At 34.5% G+C, this 22,426-nt stretch overlaps 1 protein-coding gene and 1 pseudogene across 1 annotated transcript; one reads left to right on the top strand and one right to left on the bottom strand.

Moving 5' to 3' along the window:
* Positions 1-10,034: 10,034 nt before the first annotated feature.
* LOC118048743 (7-deoxyloganetin glucosyltransferase-like) lies at positions 10,035-11,805 on the bottom strand. Its single transcript, XM_035058549.2, has 2 exons — positions 11,247-11,805; positions 10,035-11,087 (listed from the first exon to the last, which is right to left on the bottom strand). Exons 1-2 carry the CDS (start codon positions 11,758-11,760, stop codon positions 10,153-10,155), a joined length of 1,449 nt encoding a protein of 482 aa, XP_034914440.1. The 5' UTR covers positions 11,761-11,805; the 3' UTR covers positions 10,035-10,152.
* Positions 11,806-19,659: 7,854 nt separating this feature from the next.
* LOC118048758 (7-deoxyloganetin glucosyltransferase-like) lies at positions 19,660-21,173 on the top strand (annotated as a pseudogene).
* The last annotated feature ends 1,253 nt before the right edge of the window (positions 21,174-22,426 follow it).

Raw genomic sequence — 22,426 nt, 5'->3', positions numbered from 1 at the left:
ACCTGCAGGCAGAGAATTAGTCCGTAGAATTCATCAACCATTTGGATGATGTCCTCACCTATAATGTTCCATGCTTTCTTTGATGGAAAGGAATTCGAATACCATCAAGACCTGGAGCTTTATTACCATCACAATCCCATACAGCTTGTTGTAATCTCTTCTGCGGAAAAAAGGCAACTTCAAGATAGCTGAGATGAAGGCTTGCCTTGAGAATCCAGGTTTGAACATGACGCTTTAGTCTTGTGTATGGGAGTATAGGTTGCGGAAAAAGTGGAAGACAGCTAGCTTCACATCGATTGGTTTAATTAGGGATCTGTCCATCAACCTCCAGGCATTGCCAGAACTGATTCTTTTTCTGTCTTGTTGTTGCAGCTAATGAAAGAATCAGGTATTTTTATCTCCCAAGCTTACACCACTGAATTCTAGACTTCTGATGCTAGGGCAAACTCTTGCTTTGTATAGGATTTGAGCCGGAGGCAATGGAATTATTTCTAATTAGTTCATCAGTAGTCAAGACCCTACACTCATTTTGACGATCCATTGAGTTAGCTTCAAGTTCCAGTTCTTCAATTCTGTTATTCAGGCTCCCCACAGTAGCTTTACTCCACTGCCGACATCTCTCTTTCAACATCTTTAGAGCTGGGACCATTTTTCTATATACTAGATTTGGAAGCCGTATTGAGCTCTAGAAAGCTCTGAATCATAGTCCTAAAATCAGACGCAAGCCACCAGCAATTCATGAAGCGGAAAGGTTTCGGGCCCCAATTTGCAGAGTCTAGCAACAGATGCAGAGGCCTACATCAGAATAAATATTTGAGAGACCAAATAGAGTAGAGGACGGGAAAGCCCTGCAACCAAATCCCCCCGATTAAAAACATTCTATCAATGCGGCTCGCCGCATTACCTCAAGACCATGTAATTTTCTCCATTTAAGGGAGCTCTTATAAGATTACACCCATCAATTACAATTTTAAATCTTGTCATGAGATGTTATTTTATGAGCCGTCGTTTCTATCTGATGGGAATAAGGTTTCATTAAAATCACCCGCAAGACACCACGGCTTACTAACACTATCCTTGAATGTAACAAGATAAGTCCACAACTCATTCTTCAGGTTCCCAGCATTCGGAGCATATACTAAAGAGACTAGGCAATCTAGATTGGATCGAGTGAAAGTGCCTTCAATATGAAAAAAAAGGCCATTCATAGCAATAGAACAGCTAGAGACACAAAAAGATCCGGATTCCAACTTCCCAGCAATAGAACAGCTGAGTCATGAGTGTGCCATCGTCGTGCCCTTGGAGAAACTTTTCCAACTTCCAGCAAGTAGTGGCTTCGGCCCAGTTATCAGAATGTGCAAGCTCATTTGCTTCGTCACCGGCATTGGTGTCAGGTTTGTATTTTGAACTACTTGCCTCATCCTCACCAATCAAATCCTTGCCAACTTTGATAATAGCATTTCTATTCTTTATCTCATTATCAGAAACTGAGTATTCAACAATTACGGTCTCTGATTGCTTACCACTGTGATTTCCCATTTGACGTGATTTCCTCCTCCTAAGAGAATGTGATATGCGTGTGAGCTTCTTTGCTTTTTTTTTTTTTCTGTAGGATTTCCTGTTTCCCTAACTTCCAGAGCACTAAGCTCATAGGGATCAACAATAGGGGTGATGAAGGTTGTAAAAGATGGCCCAATGTTTGTTGAGTCACGATTGGTTTCCAGGCCTATGCTTGAAGATTTCTGCTTTTTCTTACGACCCATCTTCTTGAGGAGTCCACTGTCATAATCAACATGTTGATCCAGCCCATCCTTAGCAGTAAAGCAAGAATCTCGTTGCACAGCTATCTCTCTACATGCAGCTGAATCCACCTCGACACATATATAAGGTACCAAGGCTAACCGGTTATCGCCTTCGTATGTACTCTCATCAAATAAACCTGCATGTCTGCAAATTTCTGTAATTTCTGGGTAGAGGTACAACGGTGAAACTTCAGACATGGTAAGCATGCTGGCAATCTGAGTTTGGGTGCCTAGCAAACCGGTGAATTCATATTCAAATTCGGGTCTTTGTTTTGTCTCTATGTGAGTCGTTGCTGCTCCATTAGTTTCCTCACAAAAATCATCTTCACCGTCAAATGTATCTTCGTGACCAATCATCACTAATAGTTAAGACATATCTCATCTTCAATCTCTATTTCACATGAATTCCAACATCAATGGTGGAGGTTTTTATGTGGCCGATGCTTTTTCAAAAGAAAAACTTCTAGGATTTCTTATGGAGGAAAGGCGTGATTGATGCGACAACAAATTTTAGCATGGAATTCTGCACATTAGGAGTTATAGATTGATTTTGAATCTGTATTTCTTTGTTATTCTTAATGGTTTCTGGGTCATTAGTCTTGCTTGTTATTAGTTGCTTGTCTTTAGTTTTGTTTTTGGATCTTATATATGTTTTTGATTTTTGAAAAATAAAAAATTAAATTGAAATGAAATATTAAGGATGCAATTAAAATAAAATCTAATTAATTAAAGGATTAAAAAATTAAAAAATATAAGAACATAATGAGGAATGAGATTGAAGAAAAAAAAATAGTTAAAAAGAAGATAAAATACAAAACAAATAGCTATCAACAAACAAACGAAGAAGAATAAAATTTGATATGAAAAACAATTGGCATGACACTCCCATACTTTTGGCATCTTTTTTTTTTTTATTAATGAATACTTTTTATATTTATCAAAAGATTAAGTTGCCCCTAACTTAACATGAATATATCAACAAGACCGAAGAAAAATATAAATAAATATCCTAGAAAGAGATATTTTTTAATTTGCTTTTCATGGAAATTAAGCAATTTTATTAGGCTTGAAAAATAAAATTGTCTGTAAGGCTCCTAATGCAATTTAAATTATTATTTTTTGGCTTTTAATGTTAGTTCAGTCATTGTATTATTTATAATAAAAGTTTAAAAGTTAGATTTGCCCCTAATAACAAATGTTATCCCTATAAAAAGATTATAACACCCTTTATTTTCTAGGTAAATGAAATTTTTAATTGGGAAAATTTGAGGAAAGTATTGTTTATTATTATAGTACTTTCCCTATATAATTTAGTTTATGTTAAATAATAATAATAATTAATTCATCATACTGGACTTTTTTTATTATTTTTTTGAGAAGTATATGATTTCATTAAACGCCATAGCATGGCGGCATGAAAAATTACAGAGCCTGGCGCATATCAATTTTGCAGGAACTACCAAACTAAGCAAAGTCCATACAAAGAGGACAAAACATCATATATAGCCTAAGAAAGTAACATTATAATCTACTCAAGATAACCATTACTGCAAAATCCAGGGGAAGCTTCCAAGAGTCTCCAATTCATATTTCTAGTGAATCTGGACCTCTGAAGAGAAGCACATTTAGCAGTCTGATAGACATAATCTGAGAGATGGATCAAAACAAAGCAATGAAATCACTTGATTTTCACACTCCCTGCTTAGCCATACAATCTGCCAGACTATTGCTCTCACGGTACACATGAGAAAAAGTAATTAAGCCAAACAATCTAGTTAATCTCTAAATTGTGGAGAAGAGTTCTTTATGCATCCATGGCCTGTTGTGAGAATTATGCATCTAGCTGATTACATTGGCAGAATCAGATTCAATAGTAATATGTTTATGATGAAGAAGACAATTTGAGGCTGAGAGCTCAATAGCTTTGACAACAGCTCTCAGCTTAGCTATGTTCTAGTCTAGAGTCCCTATTGGCAGGGGAAAAATACCAAGGAGATGACCTTGGTGATTGCGCAGGACACCACCTATACCTGAGAGTCCAAGCTTTCCAAGAGAGGAGCCATCCACGTTCCACTTGAATCTGCCAATGGGTGGAGGAGACCATATAACACCGGTTCTAGAAATATGAACATTGAACCAACAGATCAGACCTGCTAACGATCTTAACAGATCTAGAGGGGAGTAAGGAAAGTCAGGATGAAGTGCTTTCAACCATAAGTATAGCCGAGTGATGATAAGGAAGAGAACTGAATCATAGTTCGATGACTTTTGTTGAAAGATCAGGTCATTTCGAAGAAGCCAAAGGGACCACGCCACTGAGAAAAACAACATCTATCATGCTTTCTTCTTAAATTTACCCTGAACCATGACAGTCCACTGAGAGAATAAGCTTGACAAATTCTTTGGGCAGCACCATGAAAATCCCCACCACTTGATGCTTATGGCAATGTAAAATTAAGTGATTAGCTGACTCTTCCTCAACTAGACAAATAGGGCAGTTGGAGTTTGAACTATCCAAAACACCTCTTCTAATTAACCAGCACACCTCGGGTGTTGAGTCTGTTAATAATAGTCATCCAACAAAAGATCTCCATTTTAGGAGGGATTACACCTTTCCAGATTCCAGCAAAAGAGAAGCCATTGTTAGAATAGTGAGTGGGGCTTAGCAGCCCACATGGAGATTTAACAGAAAATCTTCTTGATTTGTTGTCCTTCCATATTAGTCTATCCTCTGCCTCGTTGTCTAAGTACACCGTTGAGAGAACGACATATAATTGTTCTAACAAACCAATGTTTTGACCTCTCAAAGGTCTTGTCCAGGAAAAGAGCAATATCCATTCAAAACCATCCCACATTCCCATCTTGTCAATGCTGGCATCTTTATCATTGGATAAATGGTAAAGAGTAGGGAAACGATATGCAAGACAGTGATTGGCAAGCCAAATATTTCAATTTTCTTCCCATGCTCATGTTATTCGAGTGAGGTTAGGCCTGCTGTTTATTTACGAAAGAAGACATGGAAAGGAAGAAAATTATTGGGGTAACTTTTTTGAAATATCAAATCTAATATCAGGACGGCATTCCCAACTTGTTAGACACTCCAATCCAGTTGGACCATCTCTTTGTATTAAACACTTATTCTATATATGCTGAAGTAAGCAATGCCATCAGCTGCGATGGGAATATAATATCAAGAACTTCCAGAAATTTTGCTTGATTAGTCTAACAAGCAATCTATGTCTGCGTCCATGAAACTGCGAGTAAGTGCAGAGTGCAATTTTGTTACGGATTGTTTTGAAATTATTAAGGTCAAGGGTGTCTAGTACTAGTAGCGACAAAACGTGGATTGAATAATTGCTTTTCCATGTTAGAATATTAAACAATCAATAAACAATTTTCTACGTGTAAGAAAATTCTGAATATCAATGTAAGAAAATGTCAAAACGTAAAGAGCAGAAAATAAGTACATGTTGATTATCAATCGTAAAGAGCAGAAACTTCTCGTTAGTGACAAGCTGACAAAACTAGTTAGCTGTTGTTATGTAATAGTGATGGCAACAGGTTAATTACCTGGCTGTCCCAAGTAATGTGGTGAGATTACTTTGTTGTTTAGTGTCAAAGAACCATCTCAACCCAATAGCTTAAGCTGTTAGGTGAGGTTCCAGGATATGATTTATATTATTCTCTAACACACCCCCTCAAATGAAAGCCCTTTGGGCTTGAAACTTGCACAGGCCCACATTACCTTGTGCTTAATTTTATCAAATAAATGGGGATGGTGAGATTCGAACTCGTGACCACTAGGTCATCAAAGCTCTGATACCATGTCAAAGAACCATTTTAACCCAATAGCTTAAGCTATTAGGTGAGGTTCCAAGATATGATTTATATTATTCTCTAACATTTAGGAGCTCATCAATGCCTGTAGCTGCTCAACAATTCATAAAAAATGACCATGGTTTTCATCTGAAAATGTCATTCAAGAAAACAATTATGGTATTTATGTCATAACTATTAAGAGTGTATTTGGTATTGTGGTAGCTGTTATGGTTGTGATTTGAAAAAAAATATTTTATTAAAAGTACTTTTAGTTGAGGTTGAGTTGGTATTTATGTATATATTTGATTAAAAATGTGGTTGAAATTTAGGTTGAATAAAAAGTTAATTAATGTGCTTGGTTAAAAAATGCTTTTCAAATTGAGGTTATAAAATAACTAGAAAATATATATATTAATATTGATGGTTTTTAATTTAAATATTATAGATTTAACTATCATTATTACATCATTAAATAAATAATATTTTATATCAAATACTTTTCATTATTCCATTAACTTAACTACAATTTTATCACGTATGAAATTCATTTGACAAGAACTATAGTTTCCATGGTTTTTTGAGCGTACAATAAAATAAGGTAAAATATCATGAAAAACAAAATTGGAATTGCGATCAAATTCCACAAATGCTACGTCATCATGCGATATTCTTTTAATTTATATAGTGTTATTAAATAATATTAAACATTATTTTTTTGAGTAAAACATAATTTTTAAAAAAATTAAAAAAAAAAATTATCCAAGTAGTCACCAATAATGCTGCAAATTATAAGGCAGCGGGACAATTATTAATGGGAAAAAAAAAAGAGTTTCTTTTGGACACCATGTGCTGCCCATTGTATTGACTTGATATTAGAATATTTTGAGAAGAAGTTAGAGGTTCATCAAGTAACTATTGCTAAGGGAAGGAGAATCACCTCATATATTTATTCAAGAACCATTCTTATTTACATGCTAAGGCACTTTACAAAAGGAAGGGATTTGATTAGGCTTGTTGCCACTCGGTTTGCTACTGCATATTTGACTCTAGGATGTTTGAATCATCATAAAATGCAACTGATGACTATGTTTACTTCCAACAAGTGAAGTTCATGTAGGTTTGCAAGAATAGAAGAAGGGAAACGAATTCAAAATTGTGTTTTGGACAGCAGGTTTTGGCATGATGTCACTATATGTATTAAGGCAGCATATCCTCTAATTAAAGTGCTTTGATTAGTTGATTCAGATGAGAAACCAACTATGGGTTTTTTATATAAAGCAATGGATGAAGCAAAAAAGAAGATACAAGTGAATTTTGGTTCTGTGAAAAAAAAGATATATATCTTGCTAATTTTTATTTCAAATGTTGTCATCTATTAATATGAATGTTTTCCAATTGAGATATTCCTATATTGTAATGATATTTTTTATTTTTTTTTTATATATATATATAGTTATATACCTATATGGAATATTGTTGATGCAAGATGGGAACTTCAACTCCATAGACCTTTACATGCAGCAGCTTATTTATTTGAATTCTCATTATCATTATAATCTCAATTTTAAGGTTAATGCCAACATTAAAATTGGATTATATCAATGCTTAGAAAGGATGGTGCCTAATGCAAATGAAAGGTGCAAAATTGATTTACAACTTGAATCATTCAAGGATGCAAAAGGGTTGTTTGGCATTGACGCTGCCAAGATAGCAAGAGATGAAAAAGCTCTAGCTCAATGGTGGGATTCTTATGGGGATGAATGTCCAGAATTACAAAGGTTTGCAATCCGAGTTCTAAGCTTGACTTGTACTTCTGGATGTGAGCGTAATTGGAATGCATTTGAAATGGTGAGTTTTTTTGTTGTTTTTTATTTTAAATATTGAAATATTTGATAAAAATCTTATAAATTTGAATTGTTTATTTAGGTTCATACAAAACGAAGAAATCGTTTGCACTAGAAAAAAATGAATGACTTGGTATTTGTAATGTGCAATCTGAAATTGAATGATAACCAAGTCAAAAAGCAAGCGATGATTTTGGTATAGAAGATGATCTTTCATCTAATGATGATTGGATAACCGAGGGAGAAAACATCCAAACTTTGATTTGCTTGGTGCTATTGACAGTGCAACACGAAGACAAAATGGTGATGAAGATGAAAGTGATGAAGAAGAAATTCCTAATGATATTGAAATGGAGAGTCATGATATTGAAGATGATTTGGATATTCAAATTGATGATATTGGTGTTGGTACTAGTAGTAGCACTAATGTTCATAATATTGGTGTTGGTACTAGTAGTAGCACTAATGTTCATAATATTGGTGCTGGTACTAGTAGTGATACTAATAATCCTCTTGATGCTAATGATATTGATGAATGCTTGAGGAATGATGAGGAAAATGAAGGGAATGAAGCTGGTTTTAGTTTACATGACACACCAGCAGATTGTTTGTTTTAAGTTTGTTAATTATTAGTTAATTAAAAGTTATTTTAAATTATGGATGACTTTTATTTGAACCATGTATTTTAAGATGTTTGAACTATGTATGAATTTTTATTTGAATGCTTGAAATATGTATGAATTTTTATTTGAAGCATGTTTTTTAAGGTGCTTGAACTATGTATGAATTTTTATTTGAAGCATGAGTTTTTTTTAATGTATTTTAAAATTCCTTATGATTTTATAATTTTACGATTCGTTTTTACGATCTGAGTTTGTGTGCGACTTTCTGTGTCGTGTTAAAATCATGATTTTAATAATCTTGATGAAGGTCAAGGGTGTCTAGTACTAGTAGCGACAAAACGTGGATTGAATAATTGCTTTTCCATATTAGAATATTAAACAATCAATAGACAATTTTCTACGTGTAAGAAAATTCTGAATATCAATGTAAGAAAATGTCAAAACGTAAAGAGCAGAAAGTAAGTACATGTTGATTATCAATCGTAAAGAGCAGAAACTTCTCGTTAGCGACAAGCTGACAAAACTAGTTAGCTGTTGTTATGTAATAGTGATGGCAACAGGTTAATTACCTGGCTGTCCCAAGTAATGTGGTGAGATTACTTTGTTGTTTAGGAGCTCGTCAATGCCTGTAGCTGCTCAACAATTAATCAAAAATGACCATGGTTTTCATCTGAAAATGTCATTCAAGAAAACAATTATGGTATTTATGTCATAACTATTAAGAGTATATTTGGTATTGTGGTAGCTGTTATGGTTGTAGTTTAAAAAAAAATATTTTATAAAAAGTACTTTTAGTTGAGGTTGAGTTGGTATTTATGTATATTTGATTAAAAATGTGGTTGAAATTGAGGTTGAATAAAAAGTTAATTAATGTGTTTGGTTAAAAAATGTTTTTCAAATTGAGGTTATAAAATAACTAAAAATATATATATATATATATATATATATATATATATATATATATATATATATATTAATATTGATGGTTTTTAATTTAAATATTATAGATTTAACTATCATCATTACATCATTAAATAAATAATATTTTATATCAAATACTTTTTTATTATTCCATTAACTTAACTATAATTTTATTACTTATGAAATTCATCTGACAAGAACTATAGTTTCCATGGTTTTTTGAGCGTGCAACAAAATAAGGCAAAATATCATGAAAAATTGGAATTGCAATCAAATTCCACAAATGCTACGTCATCATGCGATATTTTTTAATTTATGTAGTGTTATTAAATAATATTAAACATTATTTTTTTTGAGTAAAACATAATTTAAAAAAAAATTTATCAGGTTGAACACAATCCAATGAATACTGCTCACTTCAACAATGCCAACAAAATTCACCTGGCACTGTTCATGTGAACAATGCCAGGTGAATGCTTCTCGCGTTGCAGGTGAATTATAATTCACCTTGCATCACCTGGCATGGGCACTATTATGAACAGTGCCCAAGTAAATTACAAGAGAAGCAGTTCCTAGTTGTTGTGAGCAAAACAACGGTTTGATGAAAAAAAATATGAGGCACAATAAATAATAAATTGTTTTTTTAATGTTACCAAAAGCCTAGTTTACGCGGTTTGCTTTAAAAGCTAAAGTTAGTGTGTAAACAAGTATCCACTAATACTTAAAGTATTTAAAAATATATAGATGCAAGAAGACAAGAGAAATTCAAGAGAGAAAATTATATATTATCCCAAAAAAAAATGATAAGAATTCTTTTTTCATGTTTATCTCTTCTTCTTATGTATCTATTGTAATACGATACAGAATAGCAAAGTACTATATACTATATAGAAAAGTTTCTCGTCGGCATTAATGTTTCAATAAACGCGTGAAAGGTCACACACAGCTTATGGACATATATTTTCTTGCTAAGATCTTAGCCAAAATTATGTTGAATGTAATAGAAGCAAATTAAATTAAGAAAATGTAGCAAATAATAGATGAATTTATTATATCAAGATAATTTTTTTTTAGATTATATTTCTCTGCCAAAAATAATACAGTAGGTTACTCAATGCTTGAAGTTATTTGCCATTCAGGCTTCTAACGTATTTGCTCGCTTGCAAGAACTTTTACCAATCGATCCAGATTCCGATGAGAAGCATCACCGGTCCAAGCAGCCTCCTCTGCCTTGGTTTTCCATTCCATTGCATTCCTTTTCATATCTTTTCCCTTCTCCCCCTCCATTAACTCCCTCACAAGTTTTTCCACTTCATCCCTTTTCACGTTGCTTTCTATCTCCATTCCGATACCCCACTTAGTACAAGCAAACCAACAGTTGGTCTGTTGCTCAGCGAAAAATGGCCAACAAACCATTGGGACACCGCCACAGATACTTTCCAACGTCGAGTTCCACCCCATGTGACTTACAAACCCTCCTATGGAAGGATGCTTCAAGACTTGTTCTTGAGGACACCAGCTTGCTAGCAAACTTCTATCCTTTGTTACAGATAAAAATTCAGGTGGGAACATCGCGGCTTCACCTTCGATAAGATCTGGCCTTATTATCCATAAGAAAGGTTTGTTGCTGTTGGCTAGTCCCCAAGCAAATTCAATCATTTGCTGTGCAGTTATTACAGTGATGCTACCAAAATTTACATACACCACGGAGTTTGGTCCTTTTGAATCAAGCCATTCAATGCACTCTGGATGATCTTTCCAAAGATTGGAGCCAATAGTTTTCAGATTACCATTTGGAATCTGATCAACAAGCAACTGGAGAGGACCAAGTGTGTAAATTGGAGGAAACATTGGGGATAAAGCATCCAAAACATCTTGTTCGAAGGAGTCAAAGGTGTTAATAATGACAGCAGAAGCTCTTGAGGTTCTGTCTATTTCTCTTATCAGGAAGTGAAGCATGAAGTCGTTTATGTCTGTAGTTCTGACAAAACTTGGAAGATCCCTCAAACGGATATTTTTCATTCCTGGAATCCAATCTATGGATGTTTCTAAGTACCCATTTGTTAGATCGGCCGCGTCTGCAAAAAAAAAAAAATTACAAATGAAGATTAATTTTCATTCTTGGTAAGTTATGCAAGCTCCGACCTTCTGAGTCTTGGTAAAATTTTTACTTCTAATGAACTAAAAAGAAAAGGAAAACTTGAGCATAAATTCATCGATAAGAGAAAGCTGTGTACCTTTCAGAGGTGTCAAGCCTCTTTCGATAAGAGAAAGATATTGTGCGTAGCCCAAAACACCACAGGCGCTGGGTGTCCAAAACAGCGCTTCAGGAATTCCGAATTCTTCAGCTGCGTCAAGAGTGAAGCTCATGCAAGCATCAGAGATAATACATGTCACCTGGGGCACAATACTGGAGGAGTTGAGGTTGGCAATAAGATCACGAAATGGGGCTAAGCAAGTCGTGGAGGTGCAGTCACAGAGAGATGGGATGTCTTGAGTGGCATCAGCAATATCTGATGGTGGAAGACCATCAGGAATGGTCTTAAACTGGAAGTCTGGCAAGCCATCAAGAGAGCTGCTGCCTCTAGACTTGAGTAAGCGTCTGTGGTTATACTCTGTATTAACAAAGGTTATGTCAAAACCTTTGAAGTGGAGTAGTTTTGCTAGTTTTAGCATTGGGTTTATGTGACCCTGGGCTGGAAAAGGGATACACACGGCATGGGTTGTATTTGCCAAGTCTATGGACACCATCTCTCCGATCACACACAAAAATATTGGATGTTGAGGAAGGAGAGAAAGCCGTGCCCCTTCTTATAGATATATAAAAAAAAATAGGTGAGTGCCCCTTTTTGGGAATATTATTAGCACTTGAAAAAAGGCCACGCAAGCCTGGTCCTACAAAGAAAATCCTAGCCATGCATCTCTCTCTCTCTCTCTCTCTCTCTCTCTATTATATATATAATATATATATATATATATATATATATATATATATATATATAATGTAATATTATGGATGATATTTTGGAACATGAAATATTTATTTTATAATTATTTGTTTTTGTTATTGTTATTGTGTTGTGTGTGTGGTAAGTTTGCAATTTAAGCATTTGTGCAGGAGGTTAAATAGGCAATAAAAACAAAACATGTAAAAGTATGGCACAAACACCGACGGTTTGTGGCCGTCGGTATTTTACTAAGAGTTGCAAAATATTTACTGCAAAACATATAAGAGAGCTTCTATGCTGCAAAGTCTATGATGAAACTCCTCAGTTTAGGATACTAGAAAATTGATATGTGTCTTAACTTCTGCATGTTATACTACCTTGAAAATACAAAAAATAGGAGGGGATGTTTTCTCAATATTATAAAAAAGTCACTAACAGTACATTTTTCAGGAGACTCCTTATAAAATTTTAATTTAATCAAATGATTAGATTGAGAATTATATTTGATATCGTAAATTGGGATAGTTGATAATTTTACACCAAAAACCCAAATTTGGGTATTATTTTATTTATTGAAATTGTGAAGATCTTCAAAATAATTCATTGGGGACTTAGATCCTTATTCACAATAAAAATTCTTCCCCTGAATTCTCTCCCTTTTCGGTTAAAAACTATGTGATTGTACGATATTCACGCATAAAATCATATATTAGTTTGTTCAGAGTTTCGTTCTATTTTTTATTATTTTCTAACATTTTAATCACAATTCTTAAAAAAAATTTCTTTTAAATAACTATTTTACCGATTAGGGAACTTACGTGATTTATAATTCGGATATTGTTTCGCATACCAATTTATTTCTCTACTCCGTCCATGATCTAAATAAATTTATTGGGATTTTTCATCCCATTAGTAATAATTTATTCCTCATAATTTCTCATTTTTCAACCCAAGAATCAAGGATTGATATCCGAACATTTTGTCAGAACAACATTTAATAAAAAAGAAGGTGAATGGTTAAGACCTTGCCGTAAGGTGTGGCGAAAATTACTTAGGCATAAACTCTATTTTGTCATGTTGCAACATCAAAGAATATTTTTCAAGGTTCTAACATTTCAATGAACAAGAATCTATATCAAGTAGGTTTTTAAAATACTTTCATTCATCAAAGTAGGATAATTGACAAGAGAATCAACTAATGTTCCCCCCCTAATAGCCTTTTGTAATAGATAGAAAATCTTAATGATTAGAGCAATAATGCCCATTTTGTCAATCTCCTTGGTCATACTAGCCTTAAGATAATGTATTTGAGAGGGTCAACTTAAGAAATTAACCGTATTGAATGTGCTTGGCTATAATTCCTTAATTTTTTTTATCATAAACTTTAACGCTAGACACGTCTTCTCTATTAGAGCATAATTTAGTTCGATTCTATTTAAAGTTTTACTAAGGTAGTAGAGAGCACTCTCTTAACCTTCATCATTTTTTTATGCTATCAACACTCCTAAATAACACATTTGAGTCGCAATATGTTAGATAAATAAACATTCTGATGTTGGTGCTTGTAGGAGAGGTGAATTAACAAGTACTCTTTGATCTTGTTGAAGGCATTAGTGTAGGATTTATCCCAACAAAACAACATATCCTTCAACTAAGTTATAAATGAATCTTCATATATAAGCCAACTTTCCTTGGAGACTATTCAGTTCATGGATGTTTCTTGGTTGTAACATCTCTAGGATGTCATCAATATTAAACTGAGTAGTTTTAATTCCTTGATATCAAGCTAAATCCTAGGAATTTGTCTGAGGTGACACCAAATACACACTTTAGTGGGTTCATCTTTAGTTGGAATCTGCATTATTTGAACACCAGTTAGAGATCTTGTAACGACTTTCTTTTTCCTTTGACTTCACCATAAGGTCATCAACATAACATTCAATATATTAGTGAAGCATATCATAAAAAATCTTTTACATTTCCCTTTGCATTTATGAAGGTTGGGCTAGGGTTTTCAATGGTGCATAAGTTAACATTTTTATGTCCATCAACCATAGATTTATTTTCTTATTAAAAAATGGGCAGAGCCTCCTCAATATCTTCTTCAATAAGAAACTTATTATTATCACCCTCTTCAATAGTTTTATGATTTGAAGTGAGAGGCATCATTTCCTTCTTCTTGTTTTCTTTTTCTTTAAAGGGGTTTGTGATCACTATCATGCGCTTCTTTATTCTTAATCTCATCTCAACATTTAGTACCCATTCACATCTAACTTCATAAGTGAAGGTATTTTACTATGAAGATCTTTTAAGCCCTTAACCAAAATTGGTTGATGATTGTGTATATTCTTATCGTCTTTTGACTTGGATGGTTTAAGTCTTGCAAGGATTGAAGTTTGTTTTAGTATCCTTCTACTCTTTTTGGTTCCAATCCTATCAAATATTGAAGCACAGTCATAGTCATGCAAAGACATTCCTAAACCAAGGATCTAAGATGTGCAAGCCGACTTTGTTATTTGTCCTTCAATTTTTCCACACTTATGTGTCATAATCTCTCATTCTTAATATTAAAATAAAATGGCAAAGAAGATTCATATCCTAGCCCTTGAAGTTTTGCTAGAAATTTTCTTCTCTTTCTAAGCTCTTTAAGTCTTTTTATAAACTTGTTTTCCAATTTATTTGGGAGTCATTTGAGATTTGCAACCACTGACTCAGCTTGATGAACGAACCCTTTCAATATAGGTGTTGTAACCCATTTTTGGGTCCCCACAAAAAATAAAATAAATAGCCAAAAGAGGTTAAAAATACAAAGATGGATTTTTTGACAATATATTCTTGAATGATGAGAGCCCTGTTGGATAAGAAAATTAGAAGTTTAAGGAGAAAAGTCCAAGTTTGGATGTTTATGGACTTAATTGGATTTTTAATTGAATTTATAAGGGATTTGATTGCAAGAAAAATTGATTTTTAAGTCAATTTGGGCTTTAATTGGAAGAAATTAAAGTTCTGGGGTCAAATTATAATTTTTAGGAATTGATTTGGTCAAATCAGGGGCTTAATTGCATAAATTTTGAAGTTTAATGGCCAATTAGGGATTTAATTGAGAAAATCCGAAACCAATGACCAAATTGGAAAAGGCGCGTAAATAGAGGGGCTGTAATTGATTGATTCAGGGGCCTAATTGAAGAAATTGGAAGTTTATTGACCAATTGAGGGCTCAATTGCATAAATCAGAGGCCAAGGACTAAAGTGAAAAACGCAGCCAACAAGAGGGGCAGAGACGGAAATTGAAAGGGATGCAATTGAAATGTACAAAAGATAATTGAGGGCTGATTTGAAGTTTGACGCGTTCTAGCGCCCTGTTTTAATGAAACGGCGCGTTTTGTCCAAAACAACGCCGTTTCATTGTAAAAAAAAGAAAAAAAGAGAGGACCGAACGGTGTCGTTTTGAACGACACTGTTCCTCTTTCTTCTTCCCCCAGGCGTGCAGCAAGGGAAGAGAAAATGTTTTTTCTCCTTTCTTCAACCCTACACGCCAACGCCTGCCACGACCCGAAACCCCACGCCCTCTCATGATGAAAATTCAGGGGAGGCGCGCCTTGCCAGCCGCGGCCACTGGCCAACCGGCCGGCCCTACCCTGCTCCCTATGAGGAGCAATAATGAGCCCCGCTCCCTTGCCCCCTATAAATAGCAACTTAACACCAGCACGCGAGGGAGGAGGAGAAAAAAGGGAAGAGAGAGAGAGAGAACCAAGGACGCCGGGGAAAGAAAAAAAGAAAAAAACCAAAGAGAGAGAGGAGGAGCGAGAAACAACCGAACATAAGAGAGCCACCGAAAAAAACCCGAAACTGAGAGGAAGGGGAAAGCTTGAAACTAGGAGGAAACTTAGAAAACAAAAATAAAGCAACGAACCGAGAGAACATACCGAACTATTGGAAACAGCCGCAGCACCACCAGCGACTACCTCCTCCACGCCAGGTAAAGTCTTCTTTACCTCTGCATTTTAGTTGCAGGCGTTTGCCTCCTGCATGCAGAATCGTTCTGCATGCTGGAGGCGGGGGGGAGAAAAATAATTCTCCCCCCCCGCTGGGCTTCTGTTGCTGGGCCAGCCCGATGCTGGCCCAGCCTTGCACGTCTGGGTCGGGCCTAGCCCAGACTGAAGAAGAATTTTTTATTGGGCCGAGATCGGCCCAATCTCCTTTTAGGCCGAGGTCGGCCCAACCTTTCTTTGTTGGGCTGAGTCCGGCCCATTTGTTTGGGCCGGCCCAGCCCACATAATATATTATATTGTATAATATAAATTATAATATATTATAATATATGTGTGTGTATATATATATTATATATATATATATAAATATATATTTTTGAAAAAACCTTTGAAAAATATTGTTGATTTTCCTGCATATTTTTGTCAAAATGGTTTAATAATGTTTGTATTTCTATACCGTAGAGATACAAATTCAGTATTAAAATACCCGGTATTCGTCAAAACATCAAAGATTTTTAAAATAAAAAATGTTTTTGCTTTCAAAAAATTCTAAAAAAGTCCTTAAAAACATTGTTGATTTTTCCTAGATATTTTTATTAAGGTGGATTAATATTGGGTTATATTTTTATACCGTAAGGATACAAACCCAGTATTAAAATACCCGATTTTCGTCAAAACATCAAAAATATATTTACATAAAAAAAATGTTTTTTTGTTTTAAAATACGGCCTAGTCTCTCCAAAATAAAGAAAAACCATCACATCATATTTTCATACAACAAAAGGGATTTCGAAAACGATATATATATTAACGTGCATCTTGGCTTTAATCACCAATTTATTCAAGCCATGAGAACTAGGCCAATATTTCAAAAACAAAAAAAAAATTATTTTTTTTTCTTGTAACATTTGGGATTACGAATTTATACGTAAAACGTATTCCTAATATTAAAATAGAGTTTTGTATAGACGTTAGAACAGTTAGGATTTTACCCATTAAGATAAGGATCTCCTTACTGAGGAGGACTTTTCTTGAACCATACCAATAATTAGGAAAACACGAAAAGACCTTAGATTTCATCAGACAATAAAACAATACAACTTACCTTAGGTAGGGCGTATTTGGGGTGCTAATACCTTCCCTTTACGCAACCAGTCCCCGTACCCGATCTCTGAGACCAGTTAGGATTCCTAGTGACCAAAATACTAGGTGGCGACTCCCATTCCATATTCCATCAATAAACAACAAGAATTTCTTGTCTCCCCATATTTGCCAAACGGATATGAATAGAAATAGAGATTTACATTTTGGATTTTAAAATGGGACATATACTTATATATATTTTTCGCCGCGACGCCGTACACGTGCGACAATAGGTTTTCAGACTTTGGTCAATGCAAAATTTATAACTAGCAAGGTTAAGTTTTTGAGCCCCTTGGCGATCTCCCCTTCATAATTAGTGAAACAATAGTGACCCTCTTTTCTTGTTACCACCGAGATATAGTGTAGTACTATAGCCTTATGTGATACCTTATTATCAACTGAGTTTTCTGCTATCTTTCCCCTTCCTATATGTTTTATTCAACAAATCATTTCTTCATTTATAGATGATTTAGGCCTTTTTTAGCTCCTAGAGTTCATTTTTTCCTCTCCTTTTCATGACACCATTTTCATGTATCCACGATCATCCAAGTAGCATGTTACAGGTAGTTTTAGTCTCTTGAATGTGATAAAAAGCATTGGACTTCATATCTTCCATGTATTATCTTTCTCATAGTGTTTTGCCTCCTTAATTAAAGCTTTAAGATGAATTGGAAAGAGTTCATACATAGGAATCCCAAGCTTTTTTAAGTTTTTAATTGGTAGTATGCCGACAATTGAACCATCATTCACCAAAATACAATTCACTATTTTTTTTTATGACATAACCTTTGATAAAAAGAGAGAGATTGTGAAGTTTTGATCCAAGCGATAAGTCTTTATTTTTTAAGAATATCTTCATGTCATATACACCTTGATGCAAGTATGAAGTCGTTATGGCTTTTCTCTATGGCTTCTTCGATATGTTTTTTCTCTCCACCAACTTGATAGCAAGCAACAAACATATTTCCCATCCTTTTAGCTCATTTGGCATGTACTCATTTAGTGTAATGAGTTTCCTTAAGCTTTAAGTTGACACAACCTCTTCTCTAACTAATATGGATTTTTTGACAACCTTCAATGAATCATTTTGTCAATTGCCTTTTTCACCATTAAGATTCTTATTATAATTATCTTTGTCATTTGTGCTTGCTTCTTCCTCCTTTTATTTATAAGTGACCAAAGTCCATCCTTTGTTATCATGACTCTCACATGAATTAGGCTTCAAGTCATTACCTTGAGATACATGTGGGATATGCAAAGCTTGACTTAAAGACATGGTGATGATCATTGGCAAAATGATGCTAAGTTATATAGGTTCAAAAAAGCCAAAATTTATAACAAATAGCGATTTTTGTGAACCTAAACTCACCATAGTCATGACGTTGGAAGCTGTTATTTTTTCATAAAAATGTTGTCTCCATTCTTATATAGCATCATGATCTTATCTTTTAATACAGAACACTTATTTATATGATGGTTAATTAGGTGGTGGTATTTGCAATAAATTAGGTTCTCTATTTGGTTTGCTTCTTCAGGATGTTTAAGCTCTAGTAGCTTAATAATATTTTCTTCAAGCAAAACATCTAGCATCCTAGAAATATCCGAGTTAGGGAATGGATACTCTTTTTCTTGTTGCTTTTTTCAGGGATGGTTTCTTCCTTTTATCCTTTTAATTAACATTTATGGTAGTAGAGTTAATTACTAAAGACTGTTTTCCTTATACTTTTGAAGTGCTCTAACCAAATCTATAACTTTCAGGCTTGTTTTTCTTAGGCTTTTGTATAGGTAATGATGAGTTTTTATATGCACCAATGCTAAGTTCCATGTCATGTGCTTGAGTAGCCAATTTTTCAAAATATTTAGGTTTAATGACTTCTAGATGTAGCGTAGCCCCCAATGCATCCCTTGAATGCACATATATAGAGTAAGAGTTTTGGTGAATTAATCATTATAGTTGAGGTTAAGGTTTCTCCACTGATAAATTAATCGATGACATGCTCCTCTTCTCATTGATATGTATTAGAGAGTTCAATCATGATGACCACATGATGCATGAGTGTTGTTGAAATGATAAAGCAACTCACACTCTAATTACTCCTAACTATTAATTGAGCTAGACTCCAAGTCAGTATACGAGTCGAAGGCATTGCCTTTTAAGAAATACACAAATTATTTTACGATGAGATCACCATCAATTCTAACATTGTTTCAAGTCTCCACAAAGTGAGACACATTTTATCTTGGATTCCCTTTACCATTCCAACTGATCTTTTTGCACAACATTGCTAGTCAAAGTTTAGCCATCCTCATTCATGCTCTAAAGTTTGTTCATCAACTTTCAAATCTTATGGTCTTTTGCCTTGAGTGAAGTAGGAAACCCTTCAATAAGTTTTGTCAAGTTAGTCACTTGATACTCTAAAGATATAGTCCCGGTCATCATCATTGACACTTCATTTCTCTGTGACTCTACCTCAAAGGCTTGCTTAGACCCATTTCGCCAACTTCTTGCCAAACTCAATTCATCAAATGTTGTCCCGCCTGTAACTAGCATAGTAGCAGATAGTGGCATGTCCTTCGCTCTCGATGTGAAGGAGGAACTTCAAATCTCTGTCGTCACTTTCTGGACGTCAAGTGCATGTGGCACGTTGGGCTATGCACATTACAAACATCTTGTTGAAAGAGGTTACACACCACTCGAAGGTACGTACTCGATACATTTATTACTAATTTCATAATATCATGAATCTTTTCGAAGTAAATTGTTCATGTAACGTGTTTTTATCTTTGATATCAATGATGCAGAAGAAAGCGATTTGACAAATGGATATTTGGAGACAAAAATAGACTGGATTCCTGGAATGAAAGATATTCGTCTGAAGGACTTTCCGACCTTCATTCGCACAACAGATCGAAACGACGTTATGCTAAACTTTGTGATAAGAGTAATTGATAGAGCTTCAAAAGCTTCAGCAGCTCTTGTGAATAATTTTGATGACTTAGATCATAATGTTCTGGTTGCTCTCTCATCTATGTTTCCTCCGATTTATTCTGTTGATCCTCTTAATTTGCTTCTTGATCAAGCACAGAATGATTACCAGTCTGTGGAAAGAAGAGACTGAATGCCTGCACTGGCTTGACTCCAAGGATCCCAATTCCGTTGTCTACGTGAATTTTGGAAGCATCACTGTCATGAATCCACAGCAACTTGAGGAGTTTTCTTGGGGACTAGCTAACAGCAAGAAGAATTTTTTATGGATAACCAGGCCTGATCTTGTCAGGGGCGAATCAGCGGTTTTGCCTCCAGAGTTTTTAAGTCCTGAAGCGTTCATCGATACGAGGGTTTTTAAGTCACATGGGGTGGAATTCCACCATTGAAAGCTTGTCCAACGGCGTGCCAATGCTATGCTGGCCTTTTCTCTCCGAACAACAAACTAACTGTAAGTTTGCTTGCGTTGATTGGGGTGTTGGCATGGAAATTGAAAGTGATGCAAATAGAGATGTAGTGGAGAAGCTTGTGATAGAGTTAATTGATGGGGAGAAAGGTAAGGAAATGAAAAGGAAGGCAATGGAATGGAAGTCAAAGGCTGAAGCGACAACGGGTGTTAATGGTTCATCATCCATGAATTTTGACAAACTTGTCGACGACGTGCTCCGGTTCCAAAAACCTTGAATTAGCTTTTTTATTGATCATCCATTTGCATTAGCATGGTGATAATGTGAGAAACAAAAATACAAAACTTATCCGTATGCATAGAAAAAATTTACATTTTCAGAATTCATTGTTCACATTCGCATTAGCATTAGCGAATTAGTGGTTTAAGGAAAACTTCTAACCTTTCTGGTAAGGGTACTTGTTGGGCTTAGTAATCATCAGAAAACGCGAAACCTGTAATAGACTTGCCTAGTGCCTTCGGGTCTTTGTTTGGGTTTGTTCTCCGAGAACCATTTTGGAGAATACTGACTACCCTTTGCTTGGTTTTGATCTTTTTTTTTTTTTTTTTTTTCCGGCATGGTCCATGTGAAAAACCGTGATTGAACTTTTATGGCCAAAATATGACCAGATGAATTCTTTCTCCTCTTATTTTTTTTGATGATTTTCTCTTTCATCTCTCATAACCCAAGAACTTAAACTTGATGAAAACAAAAATTGCTTCCGGGGTACAAAGTTTGAGTAATTCTCGTTGCTGGTGAGAAACATGTCAAGTTTTACACATGGCACCCGTAAATCTGACCTTTTATAAGATCTTACAAGTATTCAGAGGGTAGAAAAAAAAAAAAGGTTTGCGCGCATGTGGTAAGAAAATACTTATTTAAAATGACGTTTTATATTTAAATTGGCTTCTTGAAAATGCTATAAAATATCTCCTTTTTTTTAATAATAAAAAAGGGGGCTGAAGCCCAAAACTTAAGGAACTATAATTTACAATTATGTATTGGAGGTCACTTTCCTTTTCCTTTTCTGTATATGAAAATCCTCTCTCTCTTTTGTCATTTTCATTTTTATGATACAATAATTATGTATTATTGCAGGTGAATTTATCTAGAAGAATTAGATACAATATTTTGTGTCGCAATCGCAAATGTCATATATTTGGTATATTAGGTACTCCTGCCAACAAAAATTAAATAGTTTCTTAACCACTACACCATTATTTTATTGATAAGAAAAGGAATGATGATGGTATTTCCATAATTAAAAGCTACCGTATCTAGATGAATCATATCAAAAATAAATAAATAAATAAAAATAAATGAATCAATGTTATTCTAAGTTGTTGAGAAGTTAGAATGAGCTTAAAATCCTTATAAATGAAGTGAAATTATCTTCACATGTAAACTAGATGTAAATGAAAAATTTATGATGAAATTCTACTACATTTCGCTTAAGGGGACGATTCCACTTTAAATAGTTTTTTGAGCATTTAAACACCCTTGACATGCGTGTTAAACTTATTGAGATCAAACACAAAAAAGAGCCTAGAATTATGAATAATCTATATATTATGAATGCATAGTCTTAACATAAATACAAATAAAGTATATATAGGTTAAACTGAAAGTACTATTTTACCCTTAATAAATAAGACTACATAAATATAATTTAACATCTCCCCTCAAACTCATGATGCGGCAGCTACAAGCATCAAGAGTTTGCCAACCAGAAAATGAAAACGAGAGATGGAATGCGTCTTGGTAATGAAATCTGCAATCTGCAAGGTAGAAGGAACGAAAGGCAAAGTAATGGTGCCATGCTTGAGATGATGACGAGTAAGATGACAATCGATCTCAATGTGCTTAGTTCGCTAATGGAAAACTAAGTTGTGACCAATCTGA

Source organism: Populus alba, chromosome 17, assembly GCF_005239225.2.
Source record: "Populus alba chromosome 17, ASM523922v2, whole genome shotgun sequence".
Classification (NCBI taxonomy): Eukaryota; Viridiplantae; Streptophyta; class Magnoliopsida; order Malpighiales; family Salicaceae; genus Populus; species Populus alba.
This window is presented reverse-complemented; position numbering and strand designations above follow the sequence as displayed.